At 36.8% G+C, this 16816-nt stretch overlaps 1 protein-coding gene and 1 long non-coding RNA gene across 3 annotated transcripts; one reads left to right on the forward strand and one right to left on the reverse strand.

Annotated features, from left to right (window-relative positions):
• Positions 1-597: 597 nt before the first annotated feature.
• LOC103419113 (uncharacterized) lies at positions 598-3929 on the reverse strand. The gene is made up of 3 exons (XR_003768197.2): positions 3467-3929; positions 1137-1220; positions 598-992 (listed from the first exon to the last, which is right to left on the reverse strand). It is a non-coding gene; the product is annotated as an uncharacterized lncRNA (long non-coding RNA).
• Positions 3930-11813: 7884 nt separating this feature from the next.
• LOC103403151 (PI-PLC X domain-containing protein At5g67130-like) lies at positions 11814-16202 on the forward strand. 2 transcript variants are annotated; one of them, XM_070815921.1, is made up of 9 exons: positions 11814-12087; positions 12195-12296; positions 12417-12539; positions 12649-12786; positions 14566-14664; positions 14808-15111; positions 15277-15500; positions 15751-15837; positions 15929-16202. In XM_070815921.1, exons 2-9 carry the CDS (start codon positions 12216-12218, stop codon positions 16112-16114), a joined length of 1242 nt encoding a protein of 413 aa, XP_070672022.1. In that variant the 5' UTR covers positions 11814-12087; positions 12195-12215; the 3' UTR covers positions 16115-16202. The 2 variants fall into 2 exon arrangements, with proteins under 2 accessions (XP_070672022.1, XP_070672025.1); XM_070815924.1 differs by having other exon boundaries at positions 11840-12107.
• Positions 16203-16816: the final 614 nt, after the last annotated feature.

Genomic DNA, 16816 nt, shown 5'->3' on the forward strand with positions numbered 1-16816 from the left:
CCATTCTAAAGTCCTTGCACCAGGGCACGGAGACACCTCGACCGAGACACATTTCTTCCTCTGTCCTCAATCCCATTAACAAAAGTCAAACCAAGTGCAACCAAAATTACCAACTTCTCTTACTCGACTTAGCCTTAGACCGCGAGTTAGCTCAAAAAAATCCTAAAAAATCATCGGCTTGCGGTCGGGACCCATTTTGAGACCAACAATGCCACCCCTAACAAGAGTCATATGCAAACATAGCCAAAACCCTCTACGTTTTTTACATGTATGTACATGATAGGTTGATGCTATATGTTTGAAACCAAATAGTAAATTTAACCGACCTAACACGATGGAAGGCAGAAATCAAATCTTGGAGCGGTGAAATTTCACGTATACATGCAATATGTTCATAACATTTTCCAAGCCATTTTCAAGTGAAAGTTGTAATTTTTATGTGTATTTACAATCTTGCACATTGGATGAATTTTATGGATGATGATATATAAGGATATACTCACAAAGTCGGTCATAAAAATTGACTACCTTGAAAGAAGGACCAATATATGATCGAGAGAGTGAGGGGAGGGTGCTCAAATCTACCAGTGATCAAAGTATCAAACCAGTCATCACCAAATGCTTTAACCGAAACACGAAATAACCACCAAACATCAGAATTCCATAAACCAAAAATACAAAGCAAACAATTACAATAAAATTAATATTTAGCATAATCAAATTAACAAACAATAAAGTGAACCTTCATAGTTGCCTCCAGGCCAAATCTGGATCTATTCCGATGATTGATGTCTGGTTTACAAAGTTTCCAAGCAACTGGGACATGAAATCTACCTCCTCAACAGTGTAAATCCCACTGAGAGAGGTCCATTCTCCCTCTGAAACAGCTTCAATATATATGCTCAATTTTTTCCCAAGGAACTTCCTCCACGCAATATTGAAATTCCAACTCTTGCAACAAAATGTAAGCACTTTCATCATTCTTCCAATTCCTATTTACATTCAACCACACAAAACAAAAAAAACTCAATTCTTGCACACCAAACCGGATAAAATCCAAGCATAATCAGATTTTGAAAACCAAATCATCAAAAAATTCAAAATTTCTAAAACTTATCGATTAGTTTTCGACTTACAATGCTGTCTGTAGCTTTTCCAAACCCAACAGAGGCAATTGGGAAGCGAGAGCATAGAGCAGGTCCCTTGGAAGCACCTGCAAACTATATATATAATTTGCTATAATACCCAAAAAATTAAATTAAATTAAAATTTGAATGGAAGCCACAACCAGTGTAAAATTAAAGAAAACATCCAAACCCCAGAGAAAAAAAAAACAAATTCTTTCAGAAAAATCAAAGAAATTCAATCAGGTAATCAATCAATTAAGTACTTAATTCCTTGGATGCCTTGAATAAATATAACATTCCCAAGATAAATAATTATGAAAGTTCTAGGATGGTACTAGTTTAACCTAAAGGGGGTTGAATAGGTTCCAATTTAAAAGTCCAATTCAAATTTCAATTTAATTTTCAGTTCTCAAATTAATCCACATTCACATCACATATAAACTATCCTACACATATGCAATTATAAAGATAAATAAAATGTGCACACAGGATGTAGGATTTTACGAGGCAAAACCCACCACTGGGAAAATCCTCGGGCTACCAAGCCAGGAAGCACTAAGAAAGAAAGAATACATAAAGACTTACAAAACTCATCAACTAGACACTCATACCAGTTGGCAGCTTTGTCTCCGCGCTTTGCTACTCGATCTTTCTTCAGTCTTCGAGTTGAAGTGGCACGACACTAACGCAGCCGTCAATCACCTTTCCCTCGAACTTTGCAGGATGCTAACTCGATCATGCAGAATGTTTATATGATGAAGTGCTTATTTGAAAAAACAATCAATTACGAAAATCACAAGGCACATTTTCATAATTGACATTCAATTAAAAACTTAAATGAAAGCAGCATGAAAACAATATTTTCTCTTTTAAAAACCCATGCTGTTGAAACCACAAGACAGCAGCAATATCAAAAATATTTTTCCTTATTCAAAACACCAAGATGTTGCCTCTCAAACTTACAACAAGGAAAACAGGTTATATGCATATGCGGCTTCCCTCAAAACAGTTCCTGACCTCCCTTATAAATACATAAATATGCGGCGCATGGACAACAAAAAAAACACTAAAGGAATATATGCCGTGCTGCTAGTGTTGCTGACTAAAGCTCAAATATCCCTTTAACGCACAAAAACGACAGCCCAAAAACAAAGCCTATTCCAATGCATGCTGCAGCAACCAAAACCAACAATTATGATACGATGATGACTTCTGAAAACCTAACGCATGCTCTCTCAAATAAATGTCTGCTCTCAGTGTATATATATGTTCTGATACGGAGCAGCAACCCACAAACCCTAACCTGATGAATCTATATATATATAGGTCGGTTAGATTAAGCACGTGGCCGAAGAAAAAAGAAAGATCAGACTTGTCATCCTAATCAATTAAAACAACTAATCCAATAGAGTTTGAAGTGATCTCTAAGTGAAGAGATAAACTAAAGACCATTCGAAATTTATCCACATATTAAATGCATGGCATCTAACTCCAAATATATAATTCTCATATTAATGTATGGACCTTTAATTAAGCTAAATGAAGTCGTAGCAAATTAATTAATATGTAAAGCCCAAACCTCAATTGTTATAAACTTAAGCTAAACAGCCCATTGAACAAAAACTTATATCATGTGAATGCATATGCATGTCAAACTTACTTGAGTGGATGTCTCTGAAACGCTTGCCATTTTGTGATCGAGAGCACGTGAGACAAACTTAGACTAAAATAATTACAACTGAAAACAAGCACTAGTCTAAGATTACAGACTCAGGCGTTTTGTTTAGGAACTGCCAATTTTACTCTAACAAATTAACTATCCAATATTATATTTTTTCTGTTTCTTTCTTTTTATTCTCGGGAAAGCAATAAACCCAAAAACAAATAATTGAAGAAAACATACAGAAAATATTGGGGAGGAGTGACATACAATATGCTGAGTTCTTCTTTGCTCAACGACAAACCTCAGAGAAAATCAAACCTTTTAAACAACAACAAAATCCAGCCAGAGAACTCAGTTTTGCAGTAAGTCGTAAACACCATGCGAGATAGCAAACGAAAGGCAGATGTTTAGCAGCGAACAATAGGGAATACTCCAAGAATCAGGCCCAGGAAACTTCAAGTCCATTGCAACAAAAGATATATGGAAGTAGTACTCTAAAAAAAGCTTATCATAATTAATTAATTAATTGGAATATTTTAGAGCTGTGATTTGCTACATGGGAAAGGGATGCGTTTAGGAAAAGTTGATTAGATTTGGAATCACAAACACTTCGGAGGGATTTTATGATAGTTCTCTTAAAACCAAAAGAAAATATTAGGGTTTCTTAGTTTCTTACCCAAATCCACCAATTTGAATCAAATCTCTGTAGCCGAGCTTCAAATCTGTCTCAAATCGCCTCCACGAACACGATTTTTGGAAGACTGGAAACGCATAGAGAGGCAGGCCCTGTATTTTTTGTACTTTGAAACGCAATCCACCTTGTCCTATTGACCCTTCACAGACTTCTCCAAGTAACCTGTAGAGAGAAACAATACCCATTATACATTTTTTCAGATGGATTTTTAGAGAGGCTAAAGATTAACGTTTTAAGGACACATGAAAACTAATTTAATGCTGAGATTTTCACAGGAGAAGCGAAAGAAGAAGATAGAGTGCGACGGAAGCAGAGATTTGAGTGAGAGAAGTGAACACAAAAGGAAAAATCTAGAAGTTGTAGTCAAAGCATAGGTTTGGAGAAGCAGCGATGAGTGATCTGATTTTTTGAATGAGAGAGTGGAATCAAGTAGAAGAGTCGAGAAACATAAGGTGAAGCGATGAGAGATGCGTGCAGCAAGGGTAAATCCGCCACTTCGCTATACAGAAATGGAAAATAGAGAAGCAAGTAAGGGCATTACCGCCATTTCACTGTTCCCGAACAGTGAAAAACAGTGTCAGCCGAACTGAGTTTTAGAGCATTTTCACTGGGGGTGGGATAGGCCGGCACCCAGTAGAAAAAACAAGCTGAGACTCAACCAATCCATTCCAGCCCGTGGAATCAACTGGCACCCAGCCCAAGCCAGTCCACAGGCCGGCCTAAATTTGATAGACCTTGGGATCGGCCCAAGTGACGCCTAGCTGATACCAGCGTGGTGTAGGAGGGCAAGCAACCATGGAGCCTGGATAAAAAGACATGCTTCGGAAGTGGAAAGCTGAAAGCATCTCTCTTTTTCTGAGACCAAATTTCCGATCATGAGCGCATGCTTCTGCTGCTCTCTGATTTGCTCATCCTCTATCAGCCATGATTATCCCATTTACCGCCCTCTCACGAAACTCAATCATCCGATTTTCTCTCTCGCACTCATAAAACAATATTTTGATGCTGCTGCTCCGAGATTCGTCGTCATAAGAGCCGTCGAGCCCAGACTCAGTGTTGTGGAACCGGGAGATATGTCGGTGCAGGACCTGCTGTCGATTGATGTTGTAGAGAGGGCGGGATTATCGCGTCGTTGATTTGGGTTTTGGAGTGTGGAAGTGAGGTTGGGAAAGAAGAAGCTGCAAAGAGCTTACAAAGATTAAAGTCAGAAATTAAAAATAAAAATTTTTTTTAATTATTTTATAATAAAAATAATAATGTTTTAATAAATTTGACTAGGCTATTTTTTGTTAGGAGTGGAGATGCATTGGCCTATTACTGTTAATTATAGTCTACTACTGTTTACTATAGTAGATAAATAGGCTGGGTGCTGGCACAAAGTCCTTAGGGGTGGACTTGCTCTTAGTATATGTATAATGTATGCTTTATCCAAAGGAATCTTATTTGAGGTAAAAATGAGGGCTAGTTGTAGTATTTGGGGTCCACTTCACATTTGAATTTCAACAAACTGAATCGTTCATTTTTTTCATATTGCATTTTATAGAACATTCTTGTAAAATATTAGTCAAATCGGAAATGCTTGAGGAATCTAATTGAGTTCAAAGAAATTGACGTAACACTATATTTTAAGAAACATCAAAATTTCACCATGACAATCAAATGGAGTAAATGATTTTGGATTGAATTGATTTATTGTAAGGATGATCTATAAATAAAGACTTCAAAAATAAACGGTTTGAATCTATTGTGTCACGGGCTCTCGAATGTCTACTGCTAAGGTTGTCATGCACCGAAAATTGTCTCTACTTAACCATTTAAGGCACAATCCGTTGGGTGGTATCAAGCCCAATAGACCTCAGGTGTAGGGTTTTATCTTAAAAGACATCGGGGCAATTAAAAGTGGAACACTTATATTTAAACCTTAGATGTTGCACTTCTCCAACGTTGGACTCTCTTTACATCCATTTTGGCTTAAATCGAGCTAACCTTTTACGTGAACAAGATCCTTGAAGTTTGATGTATAATAAGTCTCACAAGTAGTCCCTATTTTAAAACAAAAATGAAGATTCATTTGAACAAGGGCTCGGTATACATACATACATATATATAATACATATTGTTGACCCTAAAAACTACCAAGCCTACGTGACGCGCAGGCCGAGTAATTAGTAAGTTAACTACGTCCTTCGGTTGTATGCGGGGCATGCCAACTCGTCGGCCGAGCTCGGCCGAGGAGTAAAATTTGTTGATATTGCGTTAGGTGCGCTACTAACTTCTGAATCTTGCGACTGCGACCGAGGAAGGAACTTGTCTCGGCCTTCGGGTTCTAGAGCCTGAAGACAAGGCTGCTAACTTAGTGAAGTTCAATATCAAATTCGGCTTTCAATGTGCCAAATGTAGTAACTTGTAACACCTCACTTTGCCGAAAAGTCTAATGAGATGACCTCGACCAATAAGGATTCGGAAATCCTTTTCGACCGAGACTTGGATAGGTAACCAACCGCCCTCGCTGCAGTGTTGTTGATGCCAACGGAAGATGCTGCAAGATCGGCTGATTCTACGGTGACAGAGCTATCTATACCGACTGAAGATATCACCGGTTGCTTTCACAGTGCTGTTGATGCCAACGGAAGATGTGTCAGCGAAAAGAGAAAATAAAAAATATCAAAGTTGTTGAGAGAGTTTGCGCAGGGCAGTTGTGTGTTGAATTGGAGGTTCCCCTTAATGATGTACTGCCTTTGTATTTATATGAACAAATGTTGTGTGGCGCATCTTCACACTACTACAAGATTTGATTTCAATTCAAACTCGTCAGCTAGAGTCCAAGTCAAAACCTTCTCCAGATAAGCAACACCCTATCTTTTAGATACCATCATTATCTCCTAGACTCGGCAATAAAGAAAGCACTGCCAAAAAACCACCTTGATCACGTCGTTTGCCTTCCATGAATGGCAATTCCCTTCCATGTGTATGCATGTCCTCCTGAAAAATTGCAAATGAATGGCAATTCCCTTCCACGTGTATGCATATCCCATTGAAGAATTGCAAATGAATGGCAATTCTTCTTCTGACTGTTGATTTTTATAACCATTCTCATTTAATATAATCCCATGCAAAGTTTGATTTCAAACAAACACCGTGATATCGATCATATTTAGTTTAGATAAATTGATATATTATTAAAAGATATATCATGATTAAAACCACAATATATGTCACAGCCCGTCCCGGGATTTCTATATCGGGGGCGTGAATTGACGTAATTACCCTTGGCGGACATTTGGGTACGTGTGTGTGACATTATCTGAATTAATTTTGTAAGTTTTGGGATTAAACTATTGGAATTGGAATTTTTGTGGTTAGGGATTTGGATGGATGGTGAGGATTTTGTTGGACCACACAATCACACACACACGCACTCCCTGTCTTCTCTCCCTCCCGTAGCACTCTCTGTCTCTCTCCCTCACGATCTCTCTCTTTCCCTCACCCTCCACGTACGGACCACCACCAAAACCCTTCAAAACTTGACGGATCGAGGCAAATAAGGTATGTATCTTCATCCTTTTGACGTCCTGAGTTCATTGGTGCTAGTTTTAGGAAGTGAGACCTTCGATTTCACGTGGAATCTGAAACCTCCATTTTTGGGTGCTGTTCATGCGAACGTAAAATGTTGTGTTTCAGGGGAATTCAAGCTTATAGCAAGCTTAGTGAGGTCCTAAGGAAGCTCGGGGATGTTCGTTTGAAGGATTTGGACGTCGGGATCGTGGGTTTCAAAGTTGGCCGAATTCTTGGATTTTGCTCGGTGAGATTTCTTGATTTTTAGACCCTAAAACTAGTCCAACGTGATAGTACACTCTTAGGGCTTCAATTTGGTATAAAATACGAAGAAAATGGGTGAAAAACGAAGGAGAACAAGAGGTTTAAAGTTTGGCCGGAATTGGGTCGCCGGAAAAACCAGTCCGGCGAACCCTGGGGAAGACGATGACACGTGCCGCGCGTGGCTGCGCGTGGCCTGCGCGTAGAGCCGAGCTCTAGCCGGCGCGTGAGGGCGCGTGGGGAGTCCAAATCAGTTTCTAAAAATTTCTCGACGCTCGTGACGTCGAGTAGGTCGATGTGGTATATTCATATGCCCAAATTGAGCATCGTATGAGAAATTATTTCGAAATATTGGTGATGTGTTTAAAATTAACGTTTTTATAGTTATTTCGCATATAGGTGAGACGTATCCTGAGGACGACCGCATCCAGGGACGCCACGGGGGTTACGACCCGTCGACTTATCAGTGAGTGGGCAGTTTTGTTTTCGTATTACCTTTATACTATTAATTTTTCCCAGAAGATGAATTTATACGAAATTATGTTTTGAAAATGCCATGCATAGAATTATTTGGAAAATGTGAATTTCATATGAGTTATATGATTGATATATGATGCATACATGTTGCATGGTGCTGTGGAGGCACAGGTAAGTCAGGTGAGTTCATTATTCATTTAATTGATTGTTGATAAGATGTTTCAAGCTCATAACCTGCACCCTAGGTGTTAGTGCTTATTTTATTCACCACACCGCACGCTCGCCTTGGATCCAAGTAGGTGGATGTTGTACAGACCATGTGAGGGTTCCGACATGCCAGTCGCACAGACCATTAGAGGGGTTCCGACTGGTGGGTGACCTTAGATATGCGCGCTGATGATATGATGAGAGAAGCACTAGAGCGTATTTTTACACCTTTCATCGTACAGACTACCTCACGTAGTTCCGAGTGATGTGCAGAGTAGGGCCGTACAGGTCACTGTGGTGGCTCCGGCTTAGTGGGATATTGAGCTGTTGAATTAATCGTATAGGACCAACTGCAGGGTCTCCGATTGATTCCTTATTTCACCTGATTTATATTTTGATTTATTGCATGGCATGTTTCCTTGAAAAATGTTAAAGATTTGGGATTTAAGTTTTGAGACTTCATATGGTTTTATATATATCTACTTTTTCTGGGGAATGTATACAGGTTTTACGATGAGGGGTTAGAAATGTTTTAATTGAAATGTTTTGGAAAATCTTTGGTTTTACTGACCCACTCATTTTGTTTTGCGCCCCTCCAGGTTCTAAATTAGCGGTTGGTGGCTTTCGAGGTCTTTTCCGGCTTTCTGACAGACCTTCGACATGTAGGACTCACCTGAGGGTGATGTATTTTATTTTAGTCCTACTTGACTGCAGTTAACCTATGCTCTGAACTTATGTGTTTACCTGATAACTCGTCCAGTTATGTTCGTAGGTGGTTATGTTTGAGTTTGGTTTGAATTTCTGCTGAGTTATATTGTTATTTTGCTTCCGTGTCGCGCCGATGGTTACGTGACGGCCAGCACACCTGGATCCTCCGGATCGGGGTGTGTCAATATATCCTTCAATAATAATTATCTTAACTATTCCGATCCAACGGTTGAGAGCTATGCTCACTCAACGGCCTCGAGTACTTGGGGCGATGATGTAAATTTAGGTCCAAACACATATATACATACATATATACATACATATATAATACATATATACATACATATATAATACATATATACATATATACATACACATATATACATACATATATACATATATATATACATATATATACATATATACATACATATATACATATATATATAATACATATATACATATATACATACACATATATATATATATATATATTGCTTTTAAAAGTCAAGAGTTCTAGAATGCAATATATTAGAATATAATTAAAGAAAATTGAAACTAACGATAGGTGAATGAGGTCGGCAATGCTTCATAGTTCATATATACTTGGACAAATTCAGTCGTACAAGGATCTGCAAATACAAAGCATTGATTTAAATGTTGATTTGTTTAAGGATTTGCTAATTAATTAATATGGACCCGTTACCTCGACATGAGAGGGCTGAAAATTATATGTTTCTAGAACTCAAAACGTGTTGCTTTTCTTCCTCCTCTTTGCCCTTTCCATTGTACCAAGTTTTCCACTTAAAGTAAGTAAATAAAAGTTAAAGACGACTATCAAGCTTTATTTCTCATCCGGAGCAATGTAACTAAGGATGCCGTATCTTGTTTTTTTTTTTTTTTTGTGGTTAAAAAAACTTAGAGGAAGATTGGTTACTCTCTCTACTAGCATCAGGGCATACTCACAACTTCAAATCGGAAGTACTTACATGTGACATTTAAACTGCTAGCTGCCACATGTATGGACTTAAGTAGGAATTTACATATCGCACACTAATAAAAACTGATGGCAGCGAGACTCGAAGAACCTTAGTAAAACAGCACATAAGATAGGGACCTTACCAACTGAGCAAACCCTTGTCAGCAACTAAGTAAGCCATATTAGCATTCATAAAACTTGTATTTTCTCAAATAAATATTTGTCATTTTGCACAAACAATTAGTAATAGAGAGTATTTATTCTTTTATTTGGTGTTTTACAAAACCAATTAACAGTACAATTAATCCATGAAATTTCATATTTAGCCAAAAAGAAAAGTAAAACTACAAATTGGCTCGAGTAAAACAAGACGTATATCTTGAAATCAAATTATTTTTTGAGGTATGTAATTCAACGGTAAGGAAATATTTTATTTTTTATCCTTTTTTTGTTGTTGAAATTATTCTGTACCAGTAACTGGCGCCCGATGATCGTCATCTTAATTTTAGATTGTTGATCGTTTTATCAATTAAATTATTGCTTTTGTTTGGAGATTATTATGCTCTTCTTTTGTTGAAAATGCGAGCTAAAAGCAAAAGTCTAAATAAAACTAATCAATAATAATGCTTTATTACTCATTCTTAATGCGTGTGGAAGCAGTGGAATTGAATAATATTTATTCAGATGCCAATTCTTTGTTGCCATACTTTTTGGTTTAGGATTTTTTCAACTTTCTATACTCCATGCAGACTCCGTAAATCCTTTTCTTTTTCGAGTAAATATTCTTTTTTTGTTCCATTCCACGAGTTTCAGGTGTAGGGGGTTTGAGTTGTCTAGCAAATTAAAAAATACTAATAAATACTAATAATCTTTTTATATAAAGCCAGCATTTAATAGTGTAGTTTTCAATATACTAAAAATGCATTTCTCTAATTTTTTGAACAAACGATATTACATATATATAAAAAAATACTGAAATTAATAGAGATAAAATTGTAAAATGATAGCATTTTGAATTAAAAGAAAATTATATAAAACTATTGTAAAAATAATAGAATTCTTTAAACTTAATATTTAGACCTACCCCAACTGTTGGAATAAAACTCAAATTTTAGGTTTTAAATCTACTCTAACTTGCTCCAACCTTTAGGCCAAATATGAGTTTTAACCAAAAACTCTCTTTGGGGCAAATTTTCGCAGAGTTTTTCCTAAGTTAGTGGGCTGGCCCACCATATATTTGTGTTTTTTTAATTTTATATTTATAAATTCATATTCTAAATGCTAAGATTTATTATGATCAAATCCAACGATAAACAAAAAGATCTAACGGTTCAAATTTAAATCAAAAGGCTAAAATATTTTTTTTAATTATTTTATGTGTTTCATATTCTTTTATAATGTTCCACGAGTTTCATGGTATCGGTTTAATAATTTTTCAATATTTATCCGAATCTAAATATTTTTAAGTTAAAATGTTCATAAAATTTAATTAGAATGGTGTATATAAATTTCTTAAGTTATTTTAAAAAAATATTTTCTTAAATTTCTTCTTTAATGATCTGAGGCTAAAAATTTAACTCGAACAATCGTCGCAGAAAAAATATTTCTGCAACAAAATCTAAATTTTTCAAGTTAAAAATTTTAAGTTTTAACTAACCTTGAGATAATCTAAAGAATGAGCCACTTGATAATTTTTTTTTTCTGCAAAGGTAAGGAAAAGCAAAGAAATGGCAGATGCCAAAGAGACAAAAGAACACCGCACCCAAACGGATGCCGACGCATTTCCTTCCTCCTGACCTGTACCCTAAAACAACCTATCACCAATTGCCACCTTCCATGCTCTGTTTCTCTCTCTCTCTCTCTCTTCTCCCCAATTCCCAATGCCCATTCCGATTCTCCTCGTTCACTTTCCTTTTCCCTTTCCCATAAATCTCATCTGTTGTAAAAATTTAAAAAGATGTATGATATCCATACATCCCATTTTACTTCTCACGTATCTTTTTAATTTTTTATTGTCGAATCAGATAAAATGAAAAAAATCGATACATAAAAATTATCAAAAAGTGTGAAAAATAAAATGAGATGCATAGATAAAACTGTAATATAGTAGCCTCAGGAGAAGTCTGTCCAAAATAAAAACATCCCCACATTCCAGCATCCCAACCCCCACCTTCCTCAGGAAACTGAGATTAAACCCAAACCCAACTCCCATTCTCTCTCTTTCAATCGCTTCCTTCCTCTTATATTTTTTTTATTGTTTTTTTTTTTTTTTAAATCTCATCTCACTCTGCCACCCTCTCTATATCTCCTCCTCTCTCTCTCTCTCTCTCTCTCTCCCCCCCATCTCCACCTCTCTCAAGATAAACCAATACCCTGAAATTGTCTCCAAAAGCAGAGAGAAGCCTGGGGATTTGAGGTAAAAGCTTCCCCCTTTTGGTAACATTCTTAAAATCTCTCTTTCGTTTCTTGCAAACCCATAAAACCCTTTTACCCATTTCTTCTTTTGTTACCTCACAATTGCAGGATCTCAAAGAATATCAAAAGATGGCAACTTTATTAACTAATCTCCAGCTTCAAGCTCTCTTCATTGCAATTTGCCTATTTTCTTCCTCCTTGTGTCTCCAGGTTTTATTTATTTATTGACCATATCTAATTAGCTCGTGTTATCTCAAATTCTCAATATAATTAATTTTCTGGGAATCACTTTTTCTTACCTTTTCTGGGTTTTTCCCAAATGCCAAACAGATCGGAGAGACGTGCTCGAAAGACAGCGACTGCGACGCCGGTCTGAGCTGCCAAACCTGCGCTGCAAATGGCAACACCCGACCCAGATGCACCCGGATTCAACCCACCAGTCCCACATCAAAGGTAATCATTTTTCCCTTAATCAATTACGTAATTTAATATTGGTTTGGTTTGCGCAGGTGGGTTTGGTTTTAATATTGTTAATTAATTTGCATATGGTGATTAATTATAGGTGAAAGGTCTGCCATTCAATCGGTATTCATGGCTAACCACCCACAACTCATACGCTCAAGCTGGAGTTAGGTCCGCCACCGGTTCCTTAATTGTTGCTCCCATGAACCAGAACGACACCGTTGCCAACCAACTCAAAGTAAGTTTCTCTTCTTCAAATAATCTCTACCCTGCATTTTTTTTTTTTTACCCTTTTTCTATTTATTTTTGGACTTTTTTTTCTTTTTAGTGAATGCAATTTTGTTGTCACACTATATTTAGTGTCTGAATTACGTATAAAAAAATTAAAATTCACGCTGCTCTAGTTAATTTCACGAGGCATTGTGTTCTTAGATGCCAAGAGGCAAAGGTGGAGAGGTTTTTTAGCGTGATTGGTACACGGGATGATATATACGTGTTATTAAACAAATTGTGGGATATGTGTGCCAAAAAATTAATAACTTAAAAAAAAAAGTTTTCTTAATTTTTATTAAAACACATGGTGTACCACTTATATTCCTGTCACAACTAAAAATTTCTCACAAAGTGGCTGGTGTGTAATCAAACGGTAGTCAAATGATGGAAAAGTTGACCAGACAAATGTTTGATTTTCTAGGTTTGTCCTTCTTATATTCTCTTATTTCTTGGTTTTGACAAAATCAATATATTTTTTATGACGTGGCAGTTTGTCACTCCGTTGATGTCGTATGTATCAAATGATTCGCGCTTGGGCCGACCCGCTTAATAAAACCCGATTAAGACCTAGGTCATGCCTTGCAGGGTCACTAAACGGGCCGACTTCGGCAAAATAAACTTTAGTTATTTAAAATTTAATAAAAACTTATTTGAACATGTTATTGAGCTAAATGCCGCGCTAATATTAAGTTTTACTAACATTAAAATGTATGTTTTAATTTTTGACAGAAAAAAAAAAAAAGAAATATATGTTTTAATTGGAAAATAATGAATAAATAAGATTTTCTTTAACGGGCTGCGGCCGTGCTCGGCCCATGATGGGCCCAACGGGGCGAGGGCCAGTCAGCTCATTGGACAAAATCTTAGGCCCGGTCCAATCATTTCTTACGAATCGTGTCGTGTTGTGCCTTATTTAAATGGGCTTAGACCGTGACATGCCTTATATAAGTGGGTCGTGCCCATGCCGTGATCATGCCGGCTCACCCGTCTGACACATCTAGGTCAAGCTAGCTCATGTTGAACCCTTGGTGGTGTGTGTTGTGTTGTTTTGCATGCAGACTTTACGGTAAAATATTTTAAACCAAGAGAATCCCACCTATATTTTGTAATTTTGCATATATGACAAATGTATTAAGTAAATACATATACCGTAGCCAAGTCGTTAAAAATTTAATTCAGGGCATAAATAAAAATGTCTGAAAAAAAATGAAAAAGATGTCAGGTTAAGCATGTGGGTGTCTGAGTGATTATTGAAGCACATGCGTAGCTGTCATTTTTTTTTTTCTTTTTGCTAAATTACCTGTCCCTTTTAAAAATTAAGAAATGGAATCATTTGGGTATTTATATTGATTAAAGGAGAAGCATCCACCTAATCCACCTGAAACACTTCACTTTCCATGTGTTGTCAAGACGGACTACTACCTACCACATATTTTGCTAGTTTACGAAATGTTAAGATAAGTTGCGCACACGTGTAGGCTGATTCATGCCCTTTTTACTCTCCAATAAATGCTTAGATCAGTTGCACACGCTTAGGCTGATATGGCCGTTTCACCTTAGAACTCTTGCTTTTCGTTGGTGCACCTGAATTATGCTAATAAAAATGAATTATTTATTTTGGAATTTTGTTTTTCGGTTACTTTTACCATTTTGTGTTAAAAATTATAATTTGGTCGATTTAGACTTGTTTCAACTGCTATGCTAAAGACCGATATTTCCTATGTTTTATTTTGTCGATTGCTAGAATGGTGTCCGAGGGTTGATGCTGGATATGTATGACTTCAACAACGACGTCTGGTTATGTCACTCGTATGGTGGCAAATGTTCCAACTTCACTGCATTTGTAAGTTCTTCAAATTATGCTTTTGCCAAATTGAATTGGTATTACAAGAAAAACATCGTGCTTAAATATTTAGAGTCCGTTTGGGATTTGAAAACTGAAATGCTGCGGTTGATTTTGCTTGTGTGCACCAATTTTCTCTGCAGAAACCTGCTATTAACGTGCTGAGAGATATTAAAACCTTTTTGGAATCCAACCCCTCAGAGATTGTCACCATTTTTATCGAAGATTATGTGGAATCTCCATCGGGCCTGACAAAGGTCTTTGAGGCAGCTGACCTCAAAAAATTTTGGTTCCCACTTGCTCAGATGCCAAAGAATGGGAGCGATTGGCCAACTGTTGATGATATGGTCCAGAATAATCAGCGGTTGGTGGTCTTCACCTCTAAGAAAGCTAAGGAGGCTTCAGAGGGAATTGCTTATGAGTGGAACTATGTTGTCGAAAATCAATGTAAGTCCTATATTTTCATACTTTTCAAGATGTCAAGCACTTCACCAGATTGTTTGTTCAATATTTGTTCCTAAAATTTTCCTCAACTTTGTTTTAATGCGCGTGTAAAGATTAATTCCTAGCTGAAGATTTTCCCCGATTTTGTTTCGTGTACTATATTCTCAGATGGAAATGGAGGGATGGTACCTGGTTCATGTCCAAGTCGTGCTGAATCATCTCCAATGGACACAATGTCTAAATCACTAGTTCTCGTGAACTATTTTCGCGATCTTCCAAATGCATCAGCATCTTGCATGGAAAATTCAGCTCCCTTACTGAGCGCGTCGAAAACTTGCTATGAAGCAGCTGGGAAACGGTGGCCAAACTTCATTGCTGTTGATTATTATGAGGTATTGATTGAGACATTTCCACTGGAAACTCCTGGAAATAGTGTCAAGTAGATAAATGGACATGGGTAGTGACACACTCCTGTTTTCTCCTTATGCACTCCTCTTTGTCCCTAAGTTCTCCGGTGATTTATTCAATCAAAAGACGAGAAAAATGGAGGAGTGCAGGAGAGAAAATAAGAGTGAATTACTTTCCAAAAAAAAGACATATTTGCATGCATTTGCCTAACCTATTCTGGTTTCTTTGCTGCAGAAAAGTGATGGTGGTGGTGCTCCAGAAGCAGTGGATGAAGCCAGTGGCCATCTGATATGTGGCTGTGACAGAATCACTTACTGCAAGGTTTACAAAATTTACAATTAGACTTTATAACTTGTCAAACAAGGGAAATATGAAAGTCATCTAAGTTTTCCAATCTATCTTGTATGAGCAGGTAAATGGTGGTAACGTTACATTTGGTTCATGCGACGTCCCAAAACTTGCTCCCCCGCCACCTGCTGCCGCCACCACCACATCCTCTCAACCAGGTTCCGGTAACTTTGTTTCCCGGGGCAAATCAGTCCAGTTGTTGTGGTTGTGCGGAACAATTTTGGCTACAACTCTCTCAATTCAGATGTAATTTATTCTCTACTTTTGCTTGCTACCTCCCTTGTAATTTTTAAACCACACGAGACATTTTTTTGGAGAAAAATTTGATTCCTCTATTATGAGACCATGTGCAACCCCCTCTTTTTTTTTTTTTTTTTTTTTTTTTTGTAAGGGTCAGCTACTTTGTCATTGCAGTCCACCCTTCTGAAAGTTAGGAAGACTAACAGAGGCATTTCAGCCTCCTCCTGGTCACTACCATGTGATTTACCAGCGTCAGAAATCGAACCCAAGACATGTCGTGTTAACTACGAGACTAATTTGGATCACAAAATTTTACCATTAGATATGCTCATATTCGATCATAATTGTTCGAGTAAATGTAACTATAAAAAAAAAAATTGAATATGTATCATTGGATCAACGGTCCTATAATGTGGCCGTTGCATATAAAAAAATAAAAGGAGAAAGTAGGTTTTCATCCTTCCTTTTGCTACTCCATTGATTAAAATCTTATTTCTTTTCAATTTTTTATCAAGATCCTTGGGTATTAATAACATCATTTATTATTTCAATAATAAAATATTTTTTTATTTCTAAATATATTCATTTAATGTTAAAAATGTTACAATTAGTATATTTATATTTATGACTAAAATTTTTATCATATATTTTTAGTTTTAGTTTGCACCCATTTTTAGTTTGTAATTCTTTTTTAACTTGTACCAATTTATTT

Source organism: Malus domestica, chromosome 02 (assembly GCF_042453785.1).
Source record: "Malus domestica chromosome 02, GDT2T_hap1".
In the NCBI taxonomy this organism is placed as follows: Eukaryota; Viridiplantae; Streptophyta; class Magnoliopsida; order Rosales; family Rosaceae; genus Malus; species Malus domestica.

What these genes read in the sequence shown, in the direction of transcription:
- LOC103403151 (XM_070815921.1), top strand. Translation starts at nt 12,216, where the DNA reads ATGGCAACTTTATTAACTAATCTCCAGCTTCAAGCTCTCTTCATTGCA. An exon ending in CTTCCTCCTTGTGTCTCCAG is followed by an intron (nt 12,297 to 12,416) that starts GTTTTATTTATT and finishes AATGCCAAACAG; the next exon opens with ATCGGAGAGACGTGCTCGAA. An exon ending in GTTCCAACTTCACTGCATTT is followed by an intron (nt 14,665 to 14,807) that starts GTAAGTTCTTCA and finishes TTTTCTCTGCAG; the next exon opens with AAACCTGCTATTAACGTGCT.